The sequence below is a fragment of the Hyaena hyaena genome, unplaced genomic scaffold (genome assembly GCF_003009895.1).
Source record: "Hyaena hyaena isolate Hyena2069 unplaced genomic scaffold, ASM300989v1 scaffold_722, whole genome shotgun sequence".
In the NCBI taxonomy this organism is placed as follows: domain Eukaryota; kingdom Metazoa; phylum Chordata; class Mammalia; order Carnivora; family Hyaenidae; genus Hyaena; species Hyaena hyaena.
The window spans coordinates 777,256-802,068 of NW_024081357.1; the positions used below are offsets into that span (position 1 = coordinate 777,256).

At 43.0% G+C, this 24,813-nt stretch overlaps 1 protein-coding gene and 1 pseudogene across 1 annotated transcript in view; one reads left to right on the forward strand and one right to left on the reverse strand.

The window, feature by feature from the left end:
* DAPP1 (dual adaptor of phosphotyrosine and 3-phosphoinositides 1) overlaps positions 1-11,193 on the reverse strand; it is a 52,645-nt gene extending 41,452 nt beyond the window's left edge. The window contains exon 1 of the mRNA XM_039217949.1: positions 10,951-11,193. Coding sequence (XP_039073880.1) covers positions 10,951-11,051 — 101 coding nt within the window. The 5' untranslated portion in view covers positions 11,052-11,193. The remainder of the gene's footprint in view (positions 1-10,950) is intronic.
* A 1,019-nt stretch (positions 11,194-12,212) lies between these two features.
* Positions 12,213-19,299, forward strand: LOC120220777 (annotated as a pseudogene).
* Positions 19,300-24,813: the final 5,514 nt, after the last annotated feature.

The window sequence follows — 24,813 nt, forward strand, 5'->3', positions numbered from 1 at the left end:
AATGTACGACGTATGATGTCACTCCCCTTCTTAAAGGCCATGGATAATACAGCTAGCTGATCTGTTTGCTTCCTTGCTAAGGCTGTACTTGGCCTCAGAATCCATCTGAACCCAAAGGTGATCAAATATCAGATGCCACTATTGGGCAATCCTACTCCAAGCAATCTTTACTTGGGTTCATCTGTCCTCAGTGCCTGAGTCGTTCTACAGATTGCATGGGTGCTGATGTCCTCCCTGTTCCGTTGGTCATGTTTGTGCTAAATATTGTGACTTTGTGAAAAACAACGTTCTTGGCCCCATATGCCATCAGAAATCAAGGGTTTAGGGTAAGGAAATACCTTGTTAGCTCAAGAGCTATGAGTGCCGCCATTTATATGAAAGTCGGCCTGTGACAATACCGAGGGTAAGACCGTGTTGTCTGCATAAATACATTGGGTCCTATATTCACAAACGCCAGCTTATTTTCCCATTGATCGTAGCAACGGACCCTGTCCAAGCAGAGAGAACTAGAGAACCGAACAGGACTTGCCAAGTCTTTGAATATTCTAATGAGGCCTGAGGGAGGCCTAAGTGTGATGCACAGCGTAGGCCGAAAATAAGCTCGCCACAGTCCTACCACTGAGGTTTCTGTCATGGAACGGTTTGTCTGTGGCTTTTCATATTGCCATTGTACAGGCCCACATTTACATATGCTAATGGCAGAGCCAGAAGGTGAGGCCCGCTGCCCCAGGCATTAGGAAGCCTACCTGAGTGACCACCGAGGCAGGGCTCTGGCTCTCTGGTCAAACAAAGAATCGAAGGCGGGGCCCAAGGGTGTTTTTCTTTTTGGTAGGAGTCAAGGCTCAGCTAGAGGGAAACAGGGCCGAAAGGAGGCAGAGAATTCTGTGGGAGTTGGAGATCAGGGCAGACCTGTTCTTGAAGGAATCTGAGCAATGAGGCAGGCAGTTCTGAGAGATGGAGACACAGAGATAGAGCCCGAGACTCAGATAATTGGAGACACAGACGGGCGCAAAGAGTCAGAGACACAAAAGGGAAGAGATGTGGACAGAGAAAGAGAGAAATTAGGCAAAACCCAGAGCTAGAGAAAGGCACAGGGGCTCACCCAGGTAGCAGAAGCACACAGGGCAGTGGCTTAGGAAGCACAAAACAGATGGGAGCAGAGTATTCAGGACACAGAGGCGGGGAGGCCAAAGAGAGAAGGACACAGACACCTCAAGAGAGACCCACGGCGCCTGACTTGTAGCTGGAACGACATATCAGGGAAGTCAAGGAACTGCGGAGACCAGAGGGGCAGTGCCGTGGACTGGAGGGCATCTCATTCCAGCACGGGTCCTTTGGCCCTGTCCTCAGGTCAGCCAGCACAGGCACAGGAATGTGTGCAAGACAAAAAGAGGGTTACTGTGTCCCCACGGAGTGCGGCTCAGCGATTGATTGATATGGACGGAGAGCCAAAGCTCAGAGACTGACCAGTATGCATACTTCATGGATAAGAACTTAACGAGGCCTGGAATAGCTGGATAGGGATCCATACCAGAGGTTGCTCAGGAGGGCTTATCTCCGAGTGGAATCAAACTTGATTCTGCACCTATTCTCATTACTCTTGAAGCCTGTGCTGCAGAAAATGAAGATAATTGTCTTTGAGGGCTTTTTAAAAACATTTTTATTTATTTTTGAGAAATAGAGACAGGGCATGAGCAAGGGAGGAACAGAGAGAGAGGGAAACACAGAATCTCCGAGCTGTCAGCACAGAGCCTGATGTGGGGCTCAAACGCATGGACTGGGAGATCGTGACCTGAGCTGAAGTCAGAAGCTTAACCAACTGAGCCACCCAGGTGCCCCCAGGTAATTGTCTTTGGACAATTGCTGCTGGAAACCTGCAATTGCGGGCTGGTCCAGGAGACAGAGAGGGCCACTTTCAGCAAGCCACAGCTATAGGAAAGAGCCCCAGACTTTGGGGGGATGAAAAAATATAGACAGATTGTTGTTTCATTAATTATCTCCTCCGTATTCCATGGTTCAGATGATGCCTGCCACCAATGTCAATTTGTCCCACTGGTAAAAACTTCTGGGTATAAAGGGACGGAGTCTGAAAGTAATAAACGCAAATATGTCGTCAGGGTTGGAGCAGTAGAGCGCTGAAGTCAGGGACCTTGTATTATGGTCTTGTCTTTGACTCAGCTTGGGACAACTCAAACATTCAGATGTCTGCTCTTTGCCACAGGGTGGGCTGGACTGGAGCAGGCAAGGTGAGTGAGCTGCACCCCAGCTCCTAAGGAGCTCACCATCGGAAGGAGTTTACTGTGCTCAGCTTAGAGAAAGAGGGCAAACCTCTTAGTGCCTTGGGATTGACATTTGTGACATGTTTCTATTATCTGGAGACTCAACCCAAAACATAGACTCTACTGGTCAGAACCATAAAAGCAGTAACATGAATCCTGGACAACTTTAGAAATGGATAGTGGTAAAGTAAACAAAGAATGAATTTATTTTTATTTAAAATTTTTTAAATGTTTATTTATTTTTGAGAGAGAGAGAGAGAAAGAGAGAGACAGAGCATGAATGGGGGAGGGTCAGAGAGAGAGGGAGACACAGAATCTGAAGCAGGTTCCAGGCTCTGAGCTAGCTGTCAGCACAGAGCCTGATGCGGGGCTCGAACCATGAGATCATGACCTGAGCTGAAGTAGGACAGTTAACCAACTGAGCCACCCAGGGGCTCCAACAAAGAATGAATTTAAGACACTTTGTGACATTAAGGTTTTCAAAATTCCTTTGATGTTATTTTGAAAAATGATACAAAAGCAGAAGTCGTTCTTATTTGGTTGTGAGTCACTGTGCTTAGTTGAGTGGAATTACTCGCTTCCACCTCTGTTAATTTCTTGCTGTTCCCAGGTGATCACTCTGGTTCCTCATTCACCAATCTGTAAACTCCCTCACTAATTTGTTTTCTTGGCTCAGGACCCATTGCTACCTATCATGCTCAACTTCCAGATTAATCTAAAAACAAAACACGATGGCCATATAATTCCACATTCCTATAAACATTCAATAACTCCATATTGCCCAGTGGAGTTTGAGCGAAGTCCAAACTCTTAATCTATGTAAAGTCTTCTGGAAATTGGACCAACAGAAAAATATTTAAAAAATTTTTTTAATGTTTTATTTATGCGGAGCTCGAACCCACGAACCGTGAGATCATGACCTGAGCTGAAGTCAGACACTTAACCAACTGAGCCACACAGGTGCCACCAGAAAAATATTTTTAAAAGACTGGCGATAAGCTGAACAATATGTCATTCTGGGTGGTTGTACCTGCTGACTGTTTGTGTACTTTCCTTTCCCAAAATTTCAATAATTAACACATCGTATTATTATTATTAACTGTTTATTATGCATAACGTCAGAAAGTAGAAAAATGGAGGTGTCTGGGTGGCTCAGTAGGTTAAGGGTCTGACTCTTGTTTTGAGCTCAGGTCATGATCTCATGGTTTGTGAGCTCAAGCCCTGCACAGGGCTCCATGCTGACTGTGTGGAACCAGCTTGGGATTCTCTCTCTCTATCCCTCTCTCTCTACCCCTCCCATGCACATGCCGTGTGTGTTTCTCTCTCTCAAAATAAATAAACATTATATAAAAAAGAAAGTAGAAACATAGCATAAAGTAGTAAAGAAAGTAATACACATATTTAAATAATACCCATATTTTAGGTAGAATAATTTTCAAGCTTTTGCCATATGTTCTTTATATATTCTTGATGAACATTTTTATTTTTTGTTTTTTTCTTCCAAATTTTTATTTTGGTTCTAGTTAGTTCACATACAGTGTAATATTGGTTTCAAGAGTAGAATTCAGTGATTCATCACTTACATGCAATACCCAGTGCTTTTGGATGACCATTTAAAATTTTTTTTATGTTTATTTATTTTTGAGAGACAGAGAGTGAGAGAGAAAGAGAGAGAGCATGAGCAGGGGAGGGTCAGAGAGAGAGGGAGATACAGAATCTGAAGCAGGCTCCAGGCTCTGAGCTGTCAGCACAGAGCCCGACGTGGGGCTTAAACCCACAAACTGTGAGATCGTGACCGGAACTGAAGTCAGTTGCTTAACTGACTGAACCCCCCAGGTGCCCCGCTCTTACACTTCTTTAAGTTATAAATATTTATAAACAAAAATGTCTGAAAATAGATACTAGGGGCAGGCACTAGCAGGTGGGTGTGCAGGGAAAACATACGGCCACAGAGACTCTAAAAGGGAAGCAGGGAACAGGTGAAGTCTTGACTACGTGGACCATGGTGGTTTCAGATAGGTCGGTATCAGGGAGTGGGAGCCAGAGTGTGTGAGCTCAGAACAGGAATTTACCAGGGCAGTTGGTAGGAGTGAGACATTAATGCAGTTTTTTCTAAAAAAAAAAGGCTAAGGCTATGGTTATGACCCTAGAAACCAAAAGAGGAAAGGCAGGTGGATGTCTTCTCCGAGAACGGGGCAGACAGACGGTGGGGAGTCTGAGAGGTAGAGCCCAGAACCAACTGAGTGAGCACTTATTAACCACTGGGTCCCAGGGATGAGAGGCTCTGAGTCATGTGGGCTGCTTTTATCTCCTGAACACTCATGCATTTTGCCACTTTTACCCCTTTACTCATGCCGTTTTCTCTTTAGCAAATGTCATCTTTTCTGACTTCAAGTGACAAATGCCCATCAGTTCCAAAAGCCATATTCTTCACAACCAGTGATCTCTTTCCTGCCTGCCATAAGCTGTGTGCTTCATGTAGACTCAGTCACGGGGGTCCTCAGCCCCTGTGTTCTAACTGTCCATGTGGCTGCATTCTCTGTCCTGTGCACTGTAAACTCCTCAAGGGGACAGCGTGTCTTCTCAATTTCAGTGTCCCTTTGGACTGAAATTGTGTCCCCAAGGCATAATGGGCTCATTCAGCCGATGGATTGATGAATGGATGGAAGAGTGAATGAATGAAACAAAGTGACCCCACTCAGTGTGGAAAACCTTTGTGGACAGATTTCCATATGTAAGTAGAAGGAAGTCACCATCACTCAGAGGGGAACAGAAAACACAGCTGAAGAGGAAACTCATTTGAGTCAAGGAGAGATTGAACTGTATGAGAGCAGAAGACTCACCTTCCATTTTTAGAATCCAAGATGACAGAGTTGTGCACAGGAAGGGAACAAGCTTTATTGCTCTACTTATTATCACAGCTCTGTAAGCAGATTCCTTTATTTTATTTTCTTTTTAAAATTTTTAGTGTTTATTTTTGAGAGAAAGAGAGACAGAGTGTGAGCAGGGGAGGAGCAGAGAGAGAGGCACAGAATCTGAAGCAGGCATCAGGCTATGAGCTGTCAGCACAGAGCCCGACACAGGGCTCAAACCCGTGAACTGAGAGATCATGACCTGAGCTGAAGTCAGATGGTCAACCGACTAAGCCACCCAGCCGTCCAGTAAATAGATTCCTTTAAAACTTTGACTTTTCTACACTTTTCTTATCCTACTTTATTTGTCTAGTTCTGAAAAATGGAACCTACACAAAATTCAATAAACTTTTGATTAATTAGGACGTTGGCCTGGCTTATTATATGAAGAATGTGAACGAATAATGTCTACCTAAAATTTTTTTTTAACATTTATTTATTTTTGATAGAGACAGACCTTAAGTGGGGGAGGGGCGGAGAGAGAAGGAGACACAGAATCTGCAGCAGGCTCCAGGCTCTGAGCTGTCAGCACACAGCCTGACTCAGGGCTCAAACTCACAAACTGTGAGCTGAAGTCAGACACTTAACTGACTGAGCCACCTAGTCTGTTTTTTTTTTATTTAATTTTTTTTTTCTTACATTTTAGAGAGAGAGAACACATGAGCAGGGGAGAGGCAAAGAGAAAGAGGGAGAGAGAGAGAGAACCCCAAGCAGGATCCTTGCTGTCAGCACAGAGCCCAACACAGGGATTCCATCCCACGACCCTGGTATATGACCTGAGCTGAAATCAAGAATTGGACGCTCATCTGACTGAGCCACTCAGGCGCTCCAGAATAACGTCTTTTAGTGATCACATTTGCTGGTGGTAATAATCATGGAACTTTCTTTTTGTCTCTCAGTTCATCGGGCACTAACAAATAGCGCTAATACAGTAAGAAGAGAAAAGTTTCATAGAAATCAGGAAGTTGCATTAGTGGACAGACAGGTGGACAGACAGTACCTAGCACATGGCGAGCTTCCAATAACTACTAACTGCCATGATTAGAACATACAGCTTCTTCGATCAGCTTCAGCTTTGGGGTAAGCGCGTGGCCGTGTCCCTCAGCTGTACCGCTATGAGGTCTGTGACCTGGATCGTCCACCTAACTTATCTGAACTCTCTCCATCTCTATGACACGAGTATCATCATACCACATTGAAAGTGGTACTGGGAAAGCTCAATGGCAATAGTGCCCATATGTGGTACGGTGCCGGCTCATAGTACCTGGTCAGTCAATAACAAATATCACAACAGATACTCTGGGACCTCAGGCAACCTGATTTTGCTGCCAGTGAGTCTCCTTGGATAGAAACGTAGAATGCCAAGACCGTCTGAAGACCAGAGCCAGTTTGCAAAATGTCTGCCTCATAATGAGGGCTTATTTTGGTTATTATCATCTGTTCCCTGAGTCAGCAAACCACCACCTGAGGGCCAAATCCTGCCAGGGTACGCTTCTGTACTTCCTGCCAGGGTACATGTTTTCGTACAGACAGAGGGACAAGAATGGTTTTACAAGTTTAAATGTTCGGGGAAAAAATAGAAAAATATTTTCTGACTCATGAAAATAGTATGAAATTCAAATTTCAGTGTCCATAAATAATATTTTTTGAACACTGTGCAGTCACGGTCACTTGTTTCCGTGTTATCTACGGCTGTCTCTGCATGACAGTGGCAGATGTGAGCAGGCATGGCAGAGGTCATAAAACCTGCAAATCCTGAATAATTTATGATCTGTCTCTTCACAAGCAAAGTTTGCTGACCCCTGATCTCTTCTAAACATGTACGGAGGCAGAGAAATTAGAACCTTCTTTATTTTTTTAAATAACCAGAACTTAGAATCTAGTTTTTTTACTCTACCAACGCAGCTACACACCGCCGCTTTCTCTTAAAATTTGTGATTTGGGAAAGTATATAAAAAGAGAACAAGGTACCATATTTCTCACTTGAAGGAATATTGTCTGACTAGATCACTGGAAGATTTAATTTAAAAAGTCCTATTTTTGTTTTCTAGTATCTCTTTTGTGTCTATAGTTACACACTTTATGAAGGCTTACCCATTTACAAAGTATATACTATTCCTACGTTGTCCTCTACAGAAAGTCTGGGCTTCTGGAACTCCAAATTATTAACTAACTAGCAATGTTGTACCAGTTTGTGATTTCGGGGATTTCTCTAGTATTCGTTGCATGTTTCATTCCTCTCCTCTCCCCCTGCCCCGCTTCATTTAGAGAGCTCAAAGAGCCTGATTCTGTGCCCAGCACCTCTTCCTTATTGCTGACCATTCTCCACACCCCCCGCCCCTCCCTTCCTGCCCACCGGCCACCTCCTGCCCCAAGCCCACACCGCCAAAGTGTTAAGTGAATCTGATCAACAATCACAGATGGTTTTATTTCCCCTTTGGTTTGGACACATGAATACATTTAGGAGTAAAGAAAATAAATGTTTTAGACTGACACTCTATAAGTGAGACATAGGAATGCACCTGAGTTGCTTCATTTAAGTACTTTAGGAAAGAATAAACCTGTGCTCTGCGTAAGCCATGTGTGTCCTAGAAAGGTAAGGGATGGATTTGCTGCAGCTCGGGATTTAATTTGGTTTTAATTTTCAGAACTTACACATTCAAGAGCCTGAATAAAAATAGGCACCAAAGAACAAGGATGTAGGAGATCTCTTTAACCACCACATTATCTGTTTATAGCTACCAAAAATACTGCCTAACTACTCAAATAGTATACCTAAAATAATTTTAAAATGAAGTCTTTAAAACCAGCCACTTATTATCTATCAATTACATGATATCATTTTGTTTTTATAGAGCTTTTAAAAAACTGAATTATCCAGAAGTTTTGGTACAGATCATACCTAACCAGTGACTTAAAGTTTTGGGGGAGCCTGGGTGGCTCAGTCGGTTGGGTGGCCGACTTCGGCTCAGGTCATGATTTCACGGTTCATGGGTTCGAGCCCCGCGTCAGGCTCTGTGCTGACAGCTAGCTCAGAGCCTGGAGCCTGTTTCAGATTGTGTCTCCCTCTCTCTCTGACCCTCCCCTGCTCACTGTCTCTCTCTCTCAGAAATAAATTTTAAAAAATTTTAAAGAAAAGGTTTCTTTTGTATTCAGAATCCTGCCTGGGGCAACAGGTCATTTTCAGGTTTTCTCAGATATCATCACTTATAAAAGGTGTGATGTCCTGAAGGGGTAAGTACTTTCTCAAGTCCATTATTAAAGTTTCAGGAATTTTACAAGCAGGTTGTTAAATGCTTGGCAGTTGGAAATTGCCCATGGTAGAAGTATTTATATCAGGGAAATAGCAAGACTGTAGAAATCACCCCTCGTCCGAGGGGTTTATCATAATGCCACTGAGTATAGTTAAATAAACCATGCTCCTGAAGGTTCTTACTAGGGGGAATAAAATGTTCTAAAATTAATTTATGGTGATATTTGTACTACTCTTTTGTAAAATATACCCCAATAAAATTGTTAAGCAAAATGCTTCCAAACCAACTGACAAAAATCAACATTTATGAACGGCTTTAAGATACAGGTGCGTACCCAAGAAATGAAAAATAAAGCCACAGTTTTTTCAGCATTCCCGATGGATTTATATTCTATGCAGTGGCTCCCAAGCTTGGTCTCTCTCTGGGACCACTTGGGGGATGTAAAAAGAAAACGCTCACTCCCAAGATATAATGGCATTTGTCTACCGTGTGGCCTGGACAGGAACATTTAAAAACTCTTTGTGTGACTCTAGTGTACAGCTCAGGTTGAAGAGCCACGACTGTGGAGCAATTGTCCCAGGTAATTGTAGCTTGTCTGTTGTTGTAGAAATCATCCTCAAATGTTTAGTAAATTTCCAGGCCTTCTGAATACAGAAGTCTGGACATAAACGTATCTGTTTTGGGTGTTTCTGGGGTGTGTTGAGCATCCATTCTTTGAACAAGGAGGGAAGGCACGATTCTGTTTTCCTTGGGGTTTTACCCACAGTCACTTCCTGCTATGGGCAAATGGTGAAGAGAAGAGACATGGCCTAGCTCATCTCTGTCATCCAGGGAGGTGATGTCATTCAGGCACAGAATGTGGGCTCTGGATTGTTTAACTGAATCGAGTATCTCCTTTGTCTCTCTTCTTTTTTAGAGCTTCCTATAGATAATGGGCTGGGAATATTGATAATGAAGCTTGTAAAGAATTATACTTTAATAATTTAATAAGGCCATAAGTGAGGTGCCTGGACTTTGTGACACCCATTTGAATACTCAGGGGCATTTTACCCTTTCTCTTTTGTAACGTTTTTTTTTTTTTTTTCTAATTTATTTTTGAGAGAGAGAGACAGCGTGGGCAGAGGGTCAGAGAGAGAGGGAGACACAGAATCTGAAACAGGCTCCAGTCTCTGAGCTAGCTGTCAGCACAGAGCCTGACACGGGGCTCGAACCCATGAACCATGAGATCATGACCTGAGCCGAAGTCGGCCGCCCAGGCCGCCCAACCGACTGAGGCACCCAGGCGCCCTGTACCCTTTCCCTTTGGAGATTCAACCTAGAAGAATAGTGACATCCTGGAACACTGAATTCCCAGTGGGGGGAGTTTACTTTATAAAAAAGTCTAGCTGTTCTATCTTATTTATCTTGGGAAGGTAGAGTTCAAGGAGGAGACCTCCATTTTAAAACCTCAAGACAGGACTTCTTGAGAACTTTTACAGTAACACCACTCAAAAAGATACAACCTGTGCAGCCTTAAGGCAGAGAGATTTCATCTCTGTTTCAGTTTTTCTCTGGTTAAGAACATAGGCTTTTGCAGTTTGAAATCCCAACTTTGCCAACGGTTGATGTAGGCACTACAAAGTGGTTTGGTACCACTTTCCTTCCTTCGTAAGATGGAGATGATAGCAGTTTCTATGGCAGTGGGCTGCTGTGCAGATGGTGCTGTTTATTAAGACAGAGGTGCTGGTCTCACCTCTTGTGAAGCATGAGTGTCAAAATCAGCCTCTTTAGGATATTTCTGATGCTTTAGGGTAAAGGTCCAGTTTTTTCAGGAAACCCCCTACATCTCTCTTGCGTAATGCTTCTTTTATCAAATATCCCCATGAGTTGGCTCATCTGGTCCCTCCTGAAAGACAGGACGATGATGACTCCACCTCCTTAAACTTACAACCTGTTTGAGGCAGAAGTATTATCCTCTCCCTGACTTCTTTGTATGTAAAAGGCTCAACGCTGCGCCCGCAGACATACAAGGACTCACAGATGCAGTGTCAGGAGCGACAAACACAGAGGAGACATTGCAGACACTTCCTCATTCTTCCTCTTTTGAAAAAGTCCCTCTCTCGTGCAGTAGGCTGACCTTTCTGTTTATCTTCCTAGCAATACAGCTTAGAGCTCAAAACGTTTGAACAGCGCTTTCATTCATAAAGCGGGTCCATATCTAGGAAGCCAAGCAACACCAACTCCTGCATCTCAATCCTGTCCCTAGTCTCAAAGAATGCCCGACCTTTGATTTTTGTCTCATTGTCTCCCCATGCCTCGTTTCACATCTGGGAAAAGATGGTATGCTTTCAAAATGCAATTGGCCCCAGGCAGAAGGTTTCCTAAGAGACGCAACTGGGTGAAGTGGAAAGGATAGAAGACGGAGGTGGCAGCGTGCTAAAGGTAATCAAAGTGAGTATTTGGGGTGAGAGTCGGGAGTCCATGCTCACCCAAGAAGTACTTTGAGAAGAAGATCTGCTTTCTTACCCCAAGTCCTGGAGCAGCTCAGCTTCTCCGTCTGATCTGCTCCACAGATCTGAAGGATCCTGGGCGCTCATCTTCCCTTCTAGAGATTCTGCTCTGCCCATTCGCGCTCCTCACGTCTCCTGAGCGCCTGCCAGGTGCTACGGGAAGAGGCAGAGAGAGATGGGTTCCAACTGCTCCTCACGGTCTCCTCCTCTGAGGGAGAAGCCTGCTGTGGTCGAGTCTCCAACCAGCAAGGAAGTGAAACTTGGTTACTCCTCCCACTGACACTCACCACCCTGGCCCTGAGGCACGGGCAGGAGTGTTCTGTCAGCCAGGAAGTATGCAAACTTAGGTAGCTACCTCTGAGGACACCCACACTGCCTCACGCAACAAGCAGTTTCTGGCAAAGGGAATAAGGATGAAGTCATGCCAGCTGGGATTGGGGTATTAAGTCTAACTTTTTCCATGAGGTCAACCATAGTTTCTTCTGGGTGCTATCAGCTTTGTAGAAGAGGGTGCAAGTTACCCACATCTTCTGTCACACACACACACACACACACACACACACACACACACACGACTCCAAGGAAGCTTCTGTATCAGGAACACCTGTACAGTGGGTAAAGAAATGTGAGTCAGGCCAGTAGATTTGATCCTGAAGTCTGGTTTTTAGTATCTTCTCAATATTTCTGCCTCAATTACCCAAGCCTTCAACATGCCCATGACTATTTTCTCTGAGGAGGAAGAGTTGGGTGAGAAGATAGGAAAAGTTGTAGAGGCCAGCCCGGTGCCCGGCTAACGGGCGTGGTAGAACTCCCAGAATCTTTGAGTGACACTTCCTTCACTGGGTTTGCTGGTATTGCTTTGTGTCCCGGTTGATGAGAGAATCCCATCTGCCTGAAAGTGCTAAAGGGAAACTACTGTAGCTCTGAATCCTTGGGAATCGAACAAGTGCAGTAATAAATGAACAAAGAACATGTGTTTTCCCCTGTCTTCTCTATGTACCTGTAGAATGTGCTTCTGGATTCTCTCTCTCTCTCTCACGCGCACGCGCACACACACACACACACACACACACACACCCTGACTCACTCAGGGGTCACCAGGGTGCCCTAGAACTTGTGTCTCCCAATATGGTCTGCAGACCAGCAGCGCTGGCATCACGAGGAGCTGATTCCCGCGCAGAGTTTCTGTTCCGTCCTTGTGAACCAGCACCTGCATTTAAATAAGATTCCCAAGGTGACTCCCGGGCCCCTTAAAGTTTGAGGAGACCGCCGTATAGGATGCCAGGCCAGCAGAGCTGTTCCTACGGGAGAGGATCTGTGCCTGGCATCGTTTCATCTCTCCTTAAAGTTCTTCCCTACGACCTCCGTTTGTCAGCAATTTGTGAGACCCGGGCCTACTCGGAGTCCGTGGGAGAAATTCCTGCCTGACTCAAGACAGCTTGGGGGAGACTAAGCTCTGATAACACACAATGAACTGATTGTACGTGAACGTTTAAAGTCCTTTTTGCTACAGCTTGTCCCGAGAGGAGCACCCGGTCCACTTGCAGCAGATGCGGGTGCTGGCCAGGGAGGTGCTGCCTGTGCACACGGCAGAGATAAGGGGCAGCTGCGCAGAGATTTCCTGGTCTCTGTCCACAGCTTCTTGTTCAGTGTTTCAGTATCTGTGTTGTTCCCATTTTAGCAAATTTTGGTGTGTTTTTTTTAACGTAACCTCTGCTCCCCCCCTTTTCTTTCAGGAAAGTAAAAAAATTTACTAAGACGACCCTCTTCCCTTTCAATTTTCCTGTCCTTCCCCTTTGCTCATTTTGCCATCCCATCTACGACCCTCTCCTTTTTTAAAAAACTATTCGTTTCATGTTTACTTATTTCTTTTGAGAGAGAAAGTGAGTGTGCGCACGCGCAGGGGAGGGGCGGAGGGAAAGGGAGAGAGAGAATCGCGGACAGTCTCCATGTCCGGCGAGGAGCCCAGTGTGGGGGTCCGTCTCAGGAGCCGTGAAATCGTGGCGCGAGTGGAAATCAGGAGTCCACACTTAACTGACTGAGCCACCCAGGCGCTCCTGTGACCCTCTCCTTTGATGTCATTCTGTCACTTATCGCATTTCCCCCAGCCTCCCACCCTTCCCCACTGGCCCCCGCTCCACTATCCGCACATTCAGTATCACAGTGGCACCGGTTGCTACAGCATTACCAGCTGGTTTCAACAAAATTCTGGCATTCATAAATAATATCTGGTTATACAGTGTATGGTTGATTTTTAGATATTATATTCATACATTTAATTAAAGAAACTACAGTTCTTGCTTCCAAACAAATATGAGGTATATATATTTAATATCACATAGTTTATTTTTTACCGATTTCACTCTTTCTTTTTCAATCTACATCCAAGCTAGTTAGCAGATGGTGCAACAATGATTTCAGGAGTAGATTTTTTAAGCCCCTCACCCATGTAGCCCATCCCCCCTCCCACAACCCCTCCAGCAACCCTCTGTGTGTTCTCCATATTTAAGAGTCTCTTACGTTTTGTCTCCCTCCCTGTTTTTATATTATTTTTGCTTTCCTTCCCTTATGTTTATTTGTTATTTGTCTTAAAGTCCTCACATGAGTGAAGTCGTATGATATTTGTCTTTCTCTAACTGACTAATTTCACTTAGCATGACACACTCTAGTTCCGTCCACGTAGTTGCAAATGACCTTTTACTTACTTCAATGGTGCCGTTCATGGCACTGAATTCTTTCCATGCGGGTTTTGAACATAGAAATGGATACAAACTATCAAGTTGTTTTAACAATTCTAGAACATCTTCTGCTCTGTTGGAAAAGATTTTTTTTTATCAAGAAATCTTGGGCCTTTGGGGCACCTTGGTGGCTCAGTCAGTTGAGCATCTGACTTCAGCTCAGGTCATGATCTCACAGTTTGTGAGTTTGAGGCCTGCATCTGGCTCAATGCTGTCAGTGCAGAGCCTGCATCAGACCTTCCATCCCCCTTTCTCTCCCCCTTCCTGCTCACACTTTCTCCAAGAAATAAACACTTAAAAAAAAAAAAGAAAGAAAGAAATCTCGGGACTTTATTGGAATGACTATCACACCCAAATCATCAATTTTCTTATAAAGGGAATTTGGGGAGAGCCATTGTGTCCAGAGTTGAACTTCTTTTAGGAGAATGGGCTTCTAACATTTGAGACTCCTCTAAGAAGAACTTTGAAAAGATGACTCTTTATAGTTGAAAATCCTTTTTGATCTTTTCCCAATTTATTTCTCTCTACAGGAAGCTTAACTATCACAATGTCTGCTTCTCACCTGGTTACCTGAAATGGCAATGCTATGCTTTCCCTTCACAGAAGAAACTGTCTTTCTGCTTCCTTGGTTAACTGTTTGTTAGTAAATAAGCATGGTCTCCTCCTCTCCATGATTTATTTTGGTGGGAAACCAAGGATACATTCTGGAAAGGGAAACTATGGGTTGGGAATGCCATGGACTGAGGTTATCTAACTTTGTTTTCTACTGTCTGCTCTACCAACCCATGAAAAAGAGAAAGATTCATGATTTTATAGTAAATTAGAGCACAGAAACAGCAGAGAAAGAACTAACCATGTTTTCCAGCTGCAGGCCAGCTCTCCAAAAGCAGGGCTTCCATCTCTCCTCTTAATTCTGTGGCAGGCTCAGAGCTGCCATTTTGCTTTTAAAAATATGCCAATTTAGGGACACCTGGGTAGCTCAGTTGGTTAAGCATCCAACTCTTGGGCCTTGATTTTGGCTCAGATCATGAACTAAGGGTTGTGGATTTGAGCCCCACATTGGGCTCTGTGCTGACAGTGCAGAGCCTGCTTGGGATTCTCTCTCTCTGTCTCTGTCTCTCTCTCTCTCTCCCCCCCCCCCCAATTGTGCATTCTTTTTCTGTCTCCAAATAGGTAAATACACTTAAAAATGCCAATTTAGCTTGGCTTCAGGCCACCACCTCCATGTCTTCTGCCACAATTATATGATCACTTAATCCAGTATCAAAGGCTAAGGTAGTTAGGTTGTCTTGAATTAATTGAGACTCTATTTTATTTTTTTCTTATCTCTATAGGCAGTCCTAGCTTCTTTGTTGAATAAGGCTGTCCAGATACGGGTATAACTCACCAACTTCAGGGTGTAAAGTTTACTTCAACCTTCCTAACATTCCCTGTTCCTCTTTCTAATTTACCCTCTTCTCTATTGTTTTCTCACTTTTCATTTTCAGTAGTTACTCTGGAACTCCATTCTCAACCGTCTTTATCTAATGTGAAATATTTGTTCCTTTCACCAAGCCCGTGATGCGGTTTGATTCCTTCATACCATCTTCCAGTGTTTGAAAGCTTTATAGAAGTGGTATAGCAGTGCAGTTCACAAAACCCATCTCAGGGAAGATGGAGAATCAAGAGTCCCCTGCAGTGGTGGGAAATCCTCGTTTGCACAGTGACTCCCTAGGAATCACACTGCCATATGTCACTCAGGAAAAGCTCCCTTCTTTCAGAACTTCTCGAGGGCTCTATGTGCCCCTCATCCACTCTGATCCATAGTAGAGCAAAAGCCACAGGCCCCATCAGGGCCACAGGAAGGGCATGCCAAGGATCGAGTTCATGGGTGCTGTGGACTTTATTTCCGTTCCTACCCATATTTTCAGCTGCTGTGTGATTGGAGCAGGGACAGGGCCTCCCCAAGGTTACACAACATACATATTTGGCACTCTATGCACTCTCTTCAACCTAACTTTCCTGCCCTCCTTGCTCATTCTTGAGCCTGGCTCATTTTTGCCTCAGGGCCTTATACTAGCTTTTCCCTCTTCTTGGTTTTCTCTCTTTCTAGATCTCATGTGGTTTCCTCCTGCACCTCACACAGTTGTTTTGTTCAAAGGTCACCATCTCAGAAGAGGCTTCCTTAGCCACCATATTCAAATGCTTCTCCTGCCTCTGGCCTGTCCTTCCAATTTCCATACTCTGCCATATTGCTTGTCAAAACACTCAGTGTTTGTTGTTACGATACTGAAGTACTTCCATCCAAGTTTATAAATAGACACTGCCCTGAACCCCTGATTGTCCCCCAGTCCTCTTGGCCACCCCTGTTCCCAGATTCCTGAGACCTTCCCACCACCCAATAAATGAAGGAGCTCATGTCTAGCGCTAGGGTTAATGCCTGTGTCTATTCTAACTCTTCGGTGCTTATGACATGCCAACTGTGTATGTAACAGGTGTATTGTGGTATGGTTTACATACCATAATGTCCATTTCCTGTAAGCATAGAATTCAGGGATTTTTAGTACATTTAAAGAATTGCATGGCCATCATCACAATTCAATTTTGGAATGTTTTCATCACCCCCAAAAGATTCCTTGTATCCATTTGCGATCCAGATACTTTGGATACCACTTCTGTTTAGCTCTACCTGAATTGATTACATAGATTTTTGCTGACTAGTTGTGACAAATCCATTATATGATATATAAAGCTACATAATATATGTTATATCTCTATGTCTCACCCAACATTCTTTTCTTTTTCAAGTTTTTATTTAAATTCTAATTAGTTAACTTACAGGGAAATATTAGTTTCATGAGTAGAATTCAGTGATCACTTGCATACAACACCCAGTGCTCATCACAAGTGCCCTTCTTAATATCCATCATCCATCTAGCCCCCCCCCACCCACGTCCCTCCATCAACTCTGTTTGTTCTCTATCATTAAGAGTCTCTGCTGAGAGAGTTTGCTTCCCTCTCTTTTTTCTCCCCCCCCCCATATGTTTATCTGTTTTGTTTCTTAAATTCCACATATGAGTGAAATCATATGACATTTATCTTTCTCTGACTGACTTCTTTCACTTAACATAATACACTCTAGCTCCATCTATGTTGTTGCAAATGGCAAGATTTTCATTCTTTTTGATGGCTGACTAGTTTTCCACAGTATATTTATGCTACCTCTTCTTTATCCATTCATCTGTCAGTGGATATTTGGGGTCTTTCCATAGTTTGGCTATTATTAACAATGCTTCTCTAAACATAGGGATGCATGTACCTCTTTGAATCTGTATTTTTGTATCCTCTGGGTAAGTATCTGGTAGTGCAATTGCTGGGTCATAGGGTAGTTCTATTTTTAACTTTTTGAGGAACCTCCATACTGTTTTCCAGAGTGGCTGCACCAGTTTGCATTCCCACTGACAGTGCAGCAGGGTTCCCCTTGCTCCACTTCCTTGCCAACATCTGTTGTTTCTTGTGTTGCTAATTTTAGCCATTCTGAGAGGCGTGAGGTGGTATCTTGTTGCGTTTTTTAAAAAAATTTTTTAAGTGTTTTATTTATTTCTGAGAGAGAGAGAGCGAGAGCAAGGGAAGGTCAGAGAGAGAGGGAGACACAGAATCCAAAAGCCCAAAGCAGGCACCAGGCTCCGAGCTAGCTGTCAGCACAGAACCCGACGACACGGGGCTCAAACCCACAAACCGTGAGATCATGACCTGAGCCAAAGTTGGACGCCCAACCAACTGAGCCACCCAGGCGCCCCTCATTGTGGTTTTGATTGCATTTCCCTGATGATGAGTGAGCATCTTTTCATGTGTCTGTTAACCATCTGAATGTCTTCTTTGGAAAAATGTCCACACATGTCTTCTGCCCATTCTTTAATTGGATTATTTGTTTTTTGGGTGTTGAGTTTGATAAGTTCTTTATAGATTTTAGATACTAGCCCTTTACCAGGTATGTCATTTGCAAATGTCTTCTCCCATTCCATGGGCTGCCTTTTAGTTTTGTTGATTGTTTCCTTCATGGTGCAGAAGCTTTTAATCTCGATTTGGTCCCAATAGTTCATTTTTGTTTTTGTTCTCCTTGCCTCTGGTGACGGGTCTAGTAAGTAGTTGCTATGACTGAGGTCACTGAGGTTGCTGCCTGTGTTCTCCTCTAGGATTTTGATGGTTTCCTGTTTCATATTTAGGTCTTTCATCCATTCTGAATTTATTTTTGTGTATGGTGCGAGAAAGTATCTCTCACCCAACATGACCTTCTGCAATATGACCTTGTCATTCTTCCTGACCTACCTCAAGCACAATTTTTTCTCACTCCAAGAACATCATAAAAATGATGATATCATAAGTCTGTTAAAGGCAATTATATAAAGTCCCCTACCTGAGGACAGCTGTAGTGGGATCAAAAGCCAGCCCTTTCCTGCTTGTGTGCACTTTACTGAACTGCTTCCACAGAACCCGGGGAATGTGGTGGAACCCTGTACACTGCATAGGGCAGCCTCATGGAGGACATGGCTACATGGTCTTTGCAAGACCCTTGGTACAAAGGATAGAGCAAGAGAACAGGAGGGGACTTGGTCTTCAGCACACATGAGGTGGTTTCTGGGAACTCCCAGAAATAACTGGGGAGGGTGTGAGTGATAAAGGGCTGAGGTCCTGCTTCTTCCAAGAGGAGCCTAAGCATAAGTGAGTAGAAGTGAAGAAACATTCACCTGGGATACTGAGGTACTCTTCCTTTGTGTCTACCACAAGGTATTCTGTGCCCAAGCCCATCTGTGGTATTCATTGGTTTACTGGTGACATTTGCCAACACGCAGTGTTGAAACAACTGAAGCTTTGCCCTGAAATAAGAAACACAATCATCTCAGTGGTTATAGAAGAACAGCTCTTTCCCTGTTGGCAGCAGGTTATATTAGCCTTTTTCAGAGGATGAAATAATGAATATATTTAACTGGATCAAGATTTAGAAATATTCGAGAGGCTTCTGAAATTCTAGAAAGAGAAAGATGTGCCCAACAAGAGGAAGCTTAACCAGGTTCCATTAAAATAATAGTAATAATAATAATAATAATGGGCCTTGGAGCTTCACTGTTCTGAGGGGTGTATCTTCCTCTACCTCTCTGCACTGTGTCCGAGGCCTTCTGAAGGTGCTGTGCAGCGACTCCTACGTGGAGCTGAGCCACCACCGGGACCAGCACTTCTGGGGTGACATTGAAGAACAGGAAAACTTCCGGGGTGATGATGAAGAACAGGAAAAATTACTGAAGAGCTGTACGTTGTATGTTGGAATACACAACTTTCCTTTACACACTGAAGAACAAATCTATGAACTTGTCAACAAAAGTGACAACATGAAGAAAAATCATTATGGGCCTGGATAAGGTGAAGAAAACAGCATGTGGGTTCTGCTTTGTGGAATACTATTCAACGCCATCAGGTACATAAAAGAACTCGTCTGGATGACAGGATCATTCACACAGAATGGGGAGGCAGGTTTTAAGGAGGGCAGGCAGTAGGGTCGTGGGTGATCTGGGGGCCAGTTACCAGATGATCATCGGCAGGACTGTGGCGCTGGGAGAGGAGGCTATGGGAAACCGGCTCCAAACCAGTGAGTGGTGAGAGCCTCATCATACAAACTCACTCCTATGGTCCGCTGAATGTGCCATGCGTTACCCAAGGTCTGCAAACCTGCTCACTTATATCATGCTTTGATCAAGGTCTCCACTGAGCTGGAAGCCTTTTCCTGATTTTCCTTTGAAAACCATTAAAGGACAGAATTCAAAAGAATGCCTTTAATTCTGTAGTCTTAGAATCTCGGCTATGTGTCAGGTTACCAGGTCAGAATCTGTGTTTCATGGCAACAAATTTGATCTATAATGTTGATCTGTCAGCCCAAAACACCACACTTCTTTTAGGAAGATGGAACATTTTTTAAATGGATAGTAGATTCATGGTCTACATCGGGGCCTGGAATGATTATTTAAAATGTTTTAAGTTTGTAGGAGATAAAATATAATAAACAGGGCTTGACTATGTTGTACAGATTTGCCCTCAATTAGAAGTTTGACAACTGAAAAAAATATGTATGTATAAATTACAATGAGTTCCCATAATCACTTTGTTTTAGATACCATGAATGTTATGTTAATTAGGCAAAGCGGTTTTCATCATTCTTGTTATTTTTTAATATGTGAGAAAATTGGGGCTCAGAAACAATAAAGGACATGTTTCAGGAACGTGAATTCCAAGAACAGCTCCAGGAACAGAATTTGTGTGTATTGTCGGTCAGTGTCCAGGTGCGAAAAAAAGAAAGCATTCGAGGTATTTCATCCAGGAAGGGATATAATGCAGGGAGCTGGCTACTAAGAGGTTGGAAGAAGAGGAGTAAGAAGGAGATCACGAAGCTGTGACTTCCTTTGATCCAGGCACACAAGTCCGCATCGCTGATGATGGGAGGGAAACACACACCCTGCTGGTCTCCAGGACCCAGAAGGACAGCCTCTGTTGCTGCAGCTGGAAACTGGCACTATAGCTTCCGAGGCTGGCAGGTGCCACCACTGCTGCTGGATGTACTGCCTAAAGCAGAAAGTTAAAAAACAAAAAAGGATTTCTTCCTTGCTCTTGTCTTCCAACTGACAGAATCTTTCTAAAAGACAATTGGCAAGGGAATCAATGAAATGTAGTTTGTGGGCTCCCAGCTCCTGTGACATAAGGGGAGCTGAGGTCAGGAATGGAACAGACACAGACTATTCTTGTTCTATGTTCTTTCCTCTGTGGCTTGCTCTCTCCTGTGTTAGTTCGGGTTTGCTACATTACTACTTCCGGTGGACTCAATGTTTAATATTTCAGCACATGGGAAGTTTAATTCTTATTTGTGTAATTGTCCAATGAGGGTATTCAAGTCAGTAGGGGCAACCCCCCATCTCACAGTCATTTACAAACCTGGCCATCAGCAGTCGTGCTGTCTTTAACACAAGGATTTCAAAGTTGTTCTCGGTTTCACAAATCCAGACAACATGGAGGAGCAGTTGAGGGAAGTTTTTAGGGGCTGGGCCAATAAGGGATACATATAACCTCTCCCACCCACTGAAGACTATGATCCTGTGTCTCTACCCAGCTGCAGCAGAGTCTGGAAATGAAACCTAGCTGTGCACCAAATAAAGAGGAGAGTGTTTTTTGGTTTGTTTGTTTGTTTGTTTGTTTGTTTTTTGCATTGCTAATGGTGTCTGCAACACTGCTCATGAATTTAAAGATCTGCTTTTAGGGCCTGCAAATCAATCCTTTGAGCACAGGATAAAGAGACATGGCTTGAGAAAAGTCATTTAACAAAAATTGGGAGTTTTGGTAGCTTTCTTACTTGTGAAACATCCATGAGATAGTACAGGAAAGTAGATAGAGAGAGAGAGAGAGAGAGATGATACAGAGATGATAGATAAAGGATTAAGGACACTTTGGGCAACACAAACAAAAACAGACAGCACCAAAGCCAGTGGAGGTCAAAGTCCTGCCCCATCCTCCTGGTGAGACCATAGCTTGATTCTTGTATCCTTCTCATCCACCACTCTAGTGGACTCCAATGAACTAAAATGTGACCAAATAGGATGATGAAACAGTTGATCAGTCTGGGAAGAAAAGCACAGAGAAGACTATGATGGTTATCCGTAAGGATATAAAGGGCCGTAAAAAGTCAAGGATGCCTTTTTAGTGTGTGTGAACCTCCAGGAGCCAGGACTGGGTCAGTGCGGTCAAGGTTACATGGCAGCAGAGAAAGCTTTTCAGTATGAGACTTGCCCAGGTAGGCAAACTTATAAAATATTGTGCTTCTTTATGCATTTTATAGTAAAAAATAAGTTCCAAAGCCTGGTTATCTGTACGAGCCAAGGACTTAAAGAGAAATGCATAAATGAGAAAATGTAAATGCAAAATCCCACTTGTAATCAAAGGAGTATAAATTGTATTAGCAATGGGATACTTTTTTTTTTGCTTATCAGATTCTCAAAAAATGAAAATAAACAAACAACCCCCCCTTACCCAACCACCTGATAATGCTTGCTGTCAGTGAGACCTAGTGTGATTGGCATTTTCATGCACTGCTATTGGTATGCAAACCAGCCATTCAGCAGCATAATTTCCAAGGTTTTCGTACGAAGTGCTTAATCTTTGATCCAATAATTCCATTTCTAGGAATTTTAACCACAATACTTAGACAAATGCAATAATATTATGGTAATCTTTACCGTGGCATTATCTTATAAGAGTGGCAGGCTGGAAACAACTTAAATGTGTAACGTTAACAGAATAGTTAAAAAATGTTTGGCACAGCCCCAAATAGTGGATTGTTATGCAGCCTTTAAAAATGTAATTGACTAAGAGTCTTTAGTATGGATATACAAATGATCTGAATCGTGTAAAGAGAAAATTGATAGAAGGGGGACATGCCGGAAGGAAATACGTGTTGGCAGGCTGGAAGCAGCTCTGAATAATGAAAATTATGGACAAATGTTTAAATGTTTTATGTTTATATTGTTTTTATGCCTTTTAAGTTATAAAATATCACTTTGATAACTAGAAGATATAAAGAAGAGCATTTATTTTTCAAAGAAAAGGAGTACGTTCTTAGTGGTGTAATATTACGTCAGAGGCCAGATCCTGTAGAAAGCATGGGAGTTGGGGGGGTGGGGGAGGGTAGTGAAGGCTGTCTGCTCCCGCCTGGATGAGGACTTTATCACTGACATTGTTTGGAACTGCTAGTTGCTGAGGATAATAAATACAGACTGACTTGCCATCAAGTTTATTCTTTCTTTCTTTCTTTTTTTTTTCAATTTTATTGGCTATTCTTGGAGTTAGATCACTCCCAGCCCTTTCTCTCCCTTGCCTTTGTAGCTACTAGTAAAGAGATTCTTACATTTGGAGGAAATGACTTGTAAGGTTCCTTTTAACTTTGAGATAACTGTGACTCTTTGGAAATTATCATGCAGGATTGCTGAAGCTTTTCTGCACATGCGGAGTACACGTTAGACTTTGTGTTGAAGTTGAAGGATCGTGTACGTTTAAAGAAGACCTTTTATCACAGTGAATCAACAGCACTGTACATTATTCCAAATAATTTTAAGAATGCTTGTGGACATGTGGTGTAAGAAGACTGCTTTGTTTTACATATCTCCTAATTTCCTAGAACTGCAATATGGCTTTTCTTATCAAGTAATTCAAACAGATTAAGTGATATTATGCATGCTTCCGCAAAGCCTTTACGTCAGCACTCATTTTACCATTTTAAGACACCGTGTCTTCAAAATATGCAAACATCTGCATTTGGGGTTGAGTGTGACAGGTGCTGTTTGCGCCAGCAAAGGGAGGCACCATCTGTATAGAAAGGTCATGCTTAATCGTCTTGGCACTGATTTCTGAATAATGAAAGCATGGACTGAAATGAAACCTCGAACACACCAGCTTTTTTTTTTTTTAAAGTTTGCAAAAATAGCTGCTAACTCAACAAAATGAAACTATGTCAGGTTACACACTTTTGAACTTTGTGGGCTTTATTCAAATCCTGTTTGCCTTCTTTGCCAACTTCATTTGAAAAGACTGCTTTACTAACCCACAGGTGCAAATGGCAAACAGCAAAGATTGCTTGACCAACTCAGTTGAGCTCTTTCTGAGACACTCCAGTCTCCCAGAAGGCTCCAGGATAGAATCAGGTTATGAAAACTGCGTCAATCCTGAAATCACCCTAATCATGTGGGGGTGGGAGGGCCGGTGCAGGGCTCATGGAGCCACTCGGCCGAAGTTTTAAAATATTTTGATCCACTGTGGGGTAGAAATTAAGAAACAGGTGAAGTCTTGGAACTTTTCATGGAGATCATCTTAGAGACAATCTATTTCAACTCCTCTGTTTAGCAGGTTGGGCAAATGGGTTGTGAAATAATAAAATATTTGCCTAAGGTCCCACAGCTGGTCAGTGTTGGAGCTGAGTGAATCTAACTTAGCCCCACTGTTCTTTACCTTACTGAGTCCAAAGATACTAAAGTCAGCCAGCCTTAGCGCTTTTTTTTTTTTTAATCACAAAGTGTTTTCTGACATAGAATTAAATTGATAGGAAACCTGAACCTCAGATATATATTATTTGTCTATTTGGAGCCTGAGTGAAATAAAGATAAACTACTGGAGAGTGAAAACCACGATTCACATGTCCTCACATAACTATCTTTGAAACTTAATTAACAAATATATCTTTCTTAAAATAGTCTCAGAAGCTATGAGAGTTGACACGATGGAAAACATGACTTTACTGTAGTCACCTGGTGGTGATTTAGTTTGTAAATTGGTACTGCAGTCAGGGCACCTGCTGCAGCCCTCTCCCCTACTTCCCCGAGGCAAGGCTTCTGTGATGAGGATAGGCTGCCACTAGGTGGCAGTCATACTGCATTGGTTTCGGAGCTCTGGCTTCTCTGGCCTGGGGATTAAATCCGTTGCTTTTCTTCCTCCTTTCTATAAAAGTTTAGCTCTTTATTAAAAATGGAATTTAAGCACTATTACCCAACACCACATTTATAGAAGATACATTAAAAACCAAACTATTAAATGATTTAATATAATTCGTTATCCGTCTCATCAAGTTTTAAACAATTCAGTTCTTAATTCAGCTAGCTGTCCTTTCCTTTAAAGCTTTGCGACCTTACCAAAAGGATTTGAATGGGTAAAAAGTGATTTGAATCTAAAACTTCCAGCCTATACCTAAAAAATGATTCTTTTGTTCCTGCAATATTTGAAGCACTTACTTTTCCCACCCCTTTAGTAAATATAAATCTTCAAAGCATTTTATTTTTCATTTAAAATAAGGAAGGGAGGTACTATTAAACTGCTAACGAAGCATCTCTTCATTGTAATGGTGACTAGGAACAGTGAGACATCTTCAGGGTCTCGGTCTCACAGTGAAAGCAGCTTGAGCGTGGTCCCCTGTTTACAGGGAACATGATTTGGGCACAGAAACAATTTTGAGGTAGGTCAAGTTTGTCACTGCTCCTTCCGTGCCCACAGGTCTGAGGTTTTTCTGTTAATCATATAAAGATGGGGTCCTTGGTATTTCAAGCATTTTAATGATAGTAAAGAGAAGTTTCTCTTAAAAT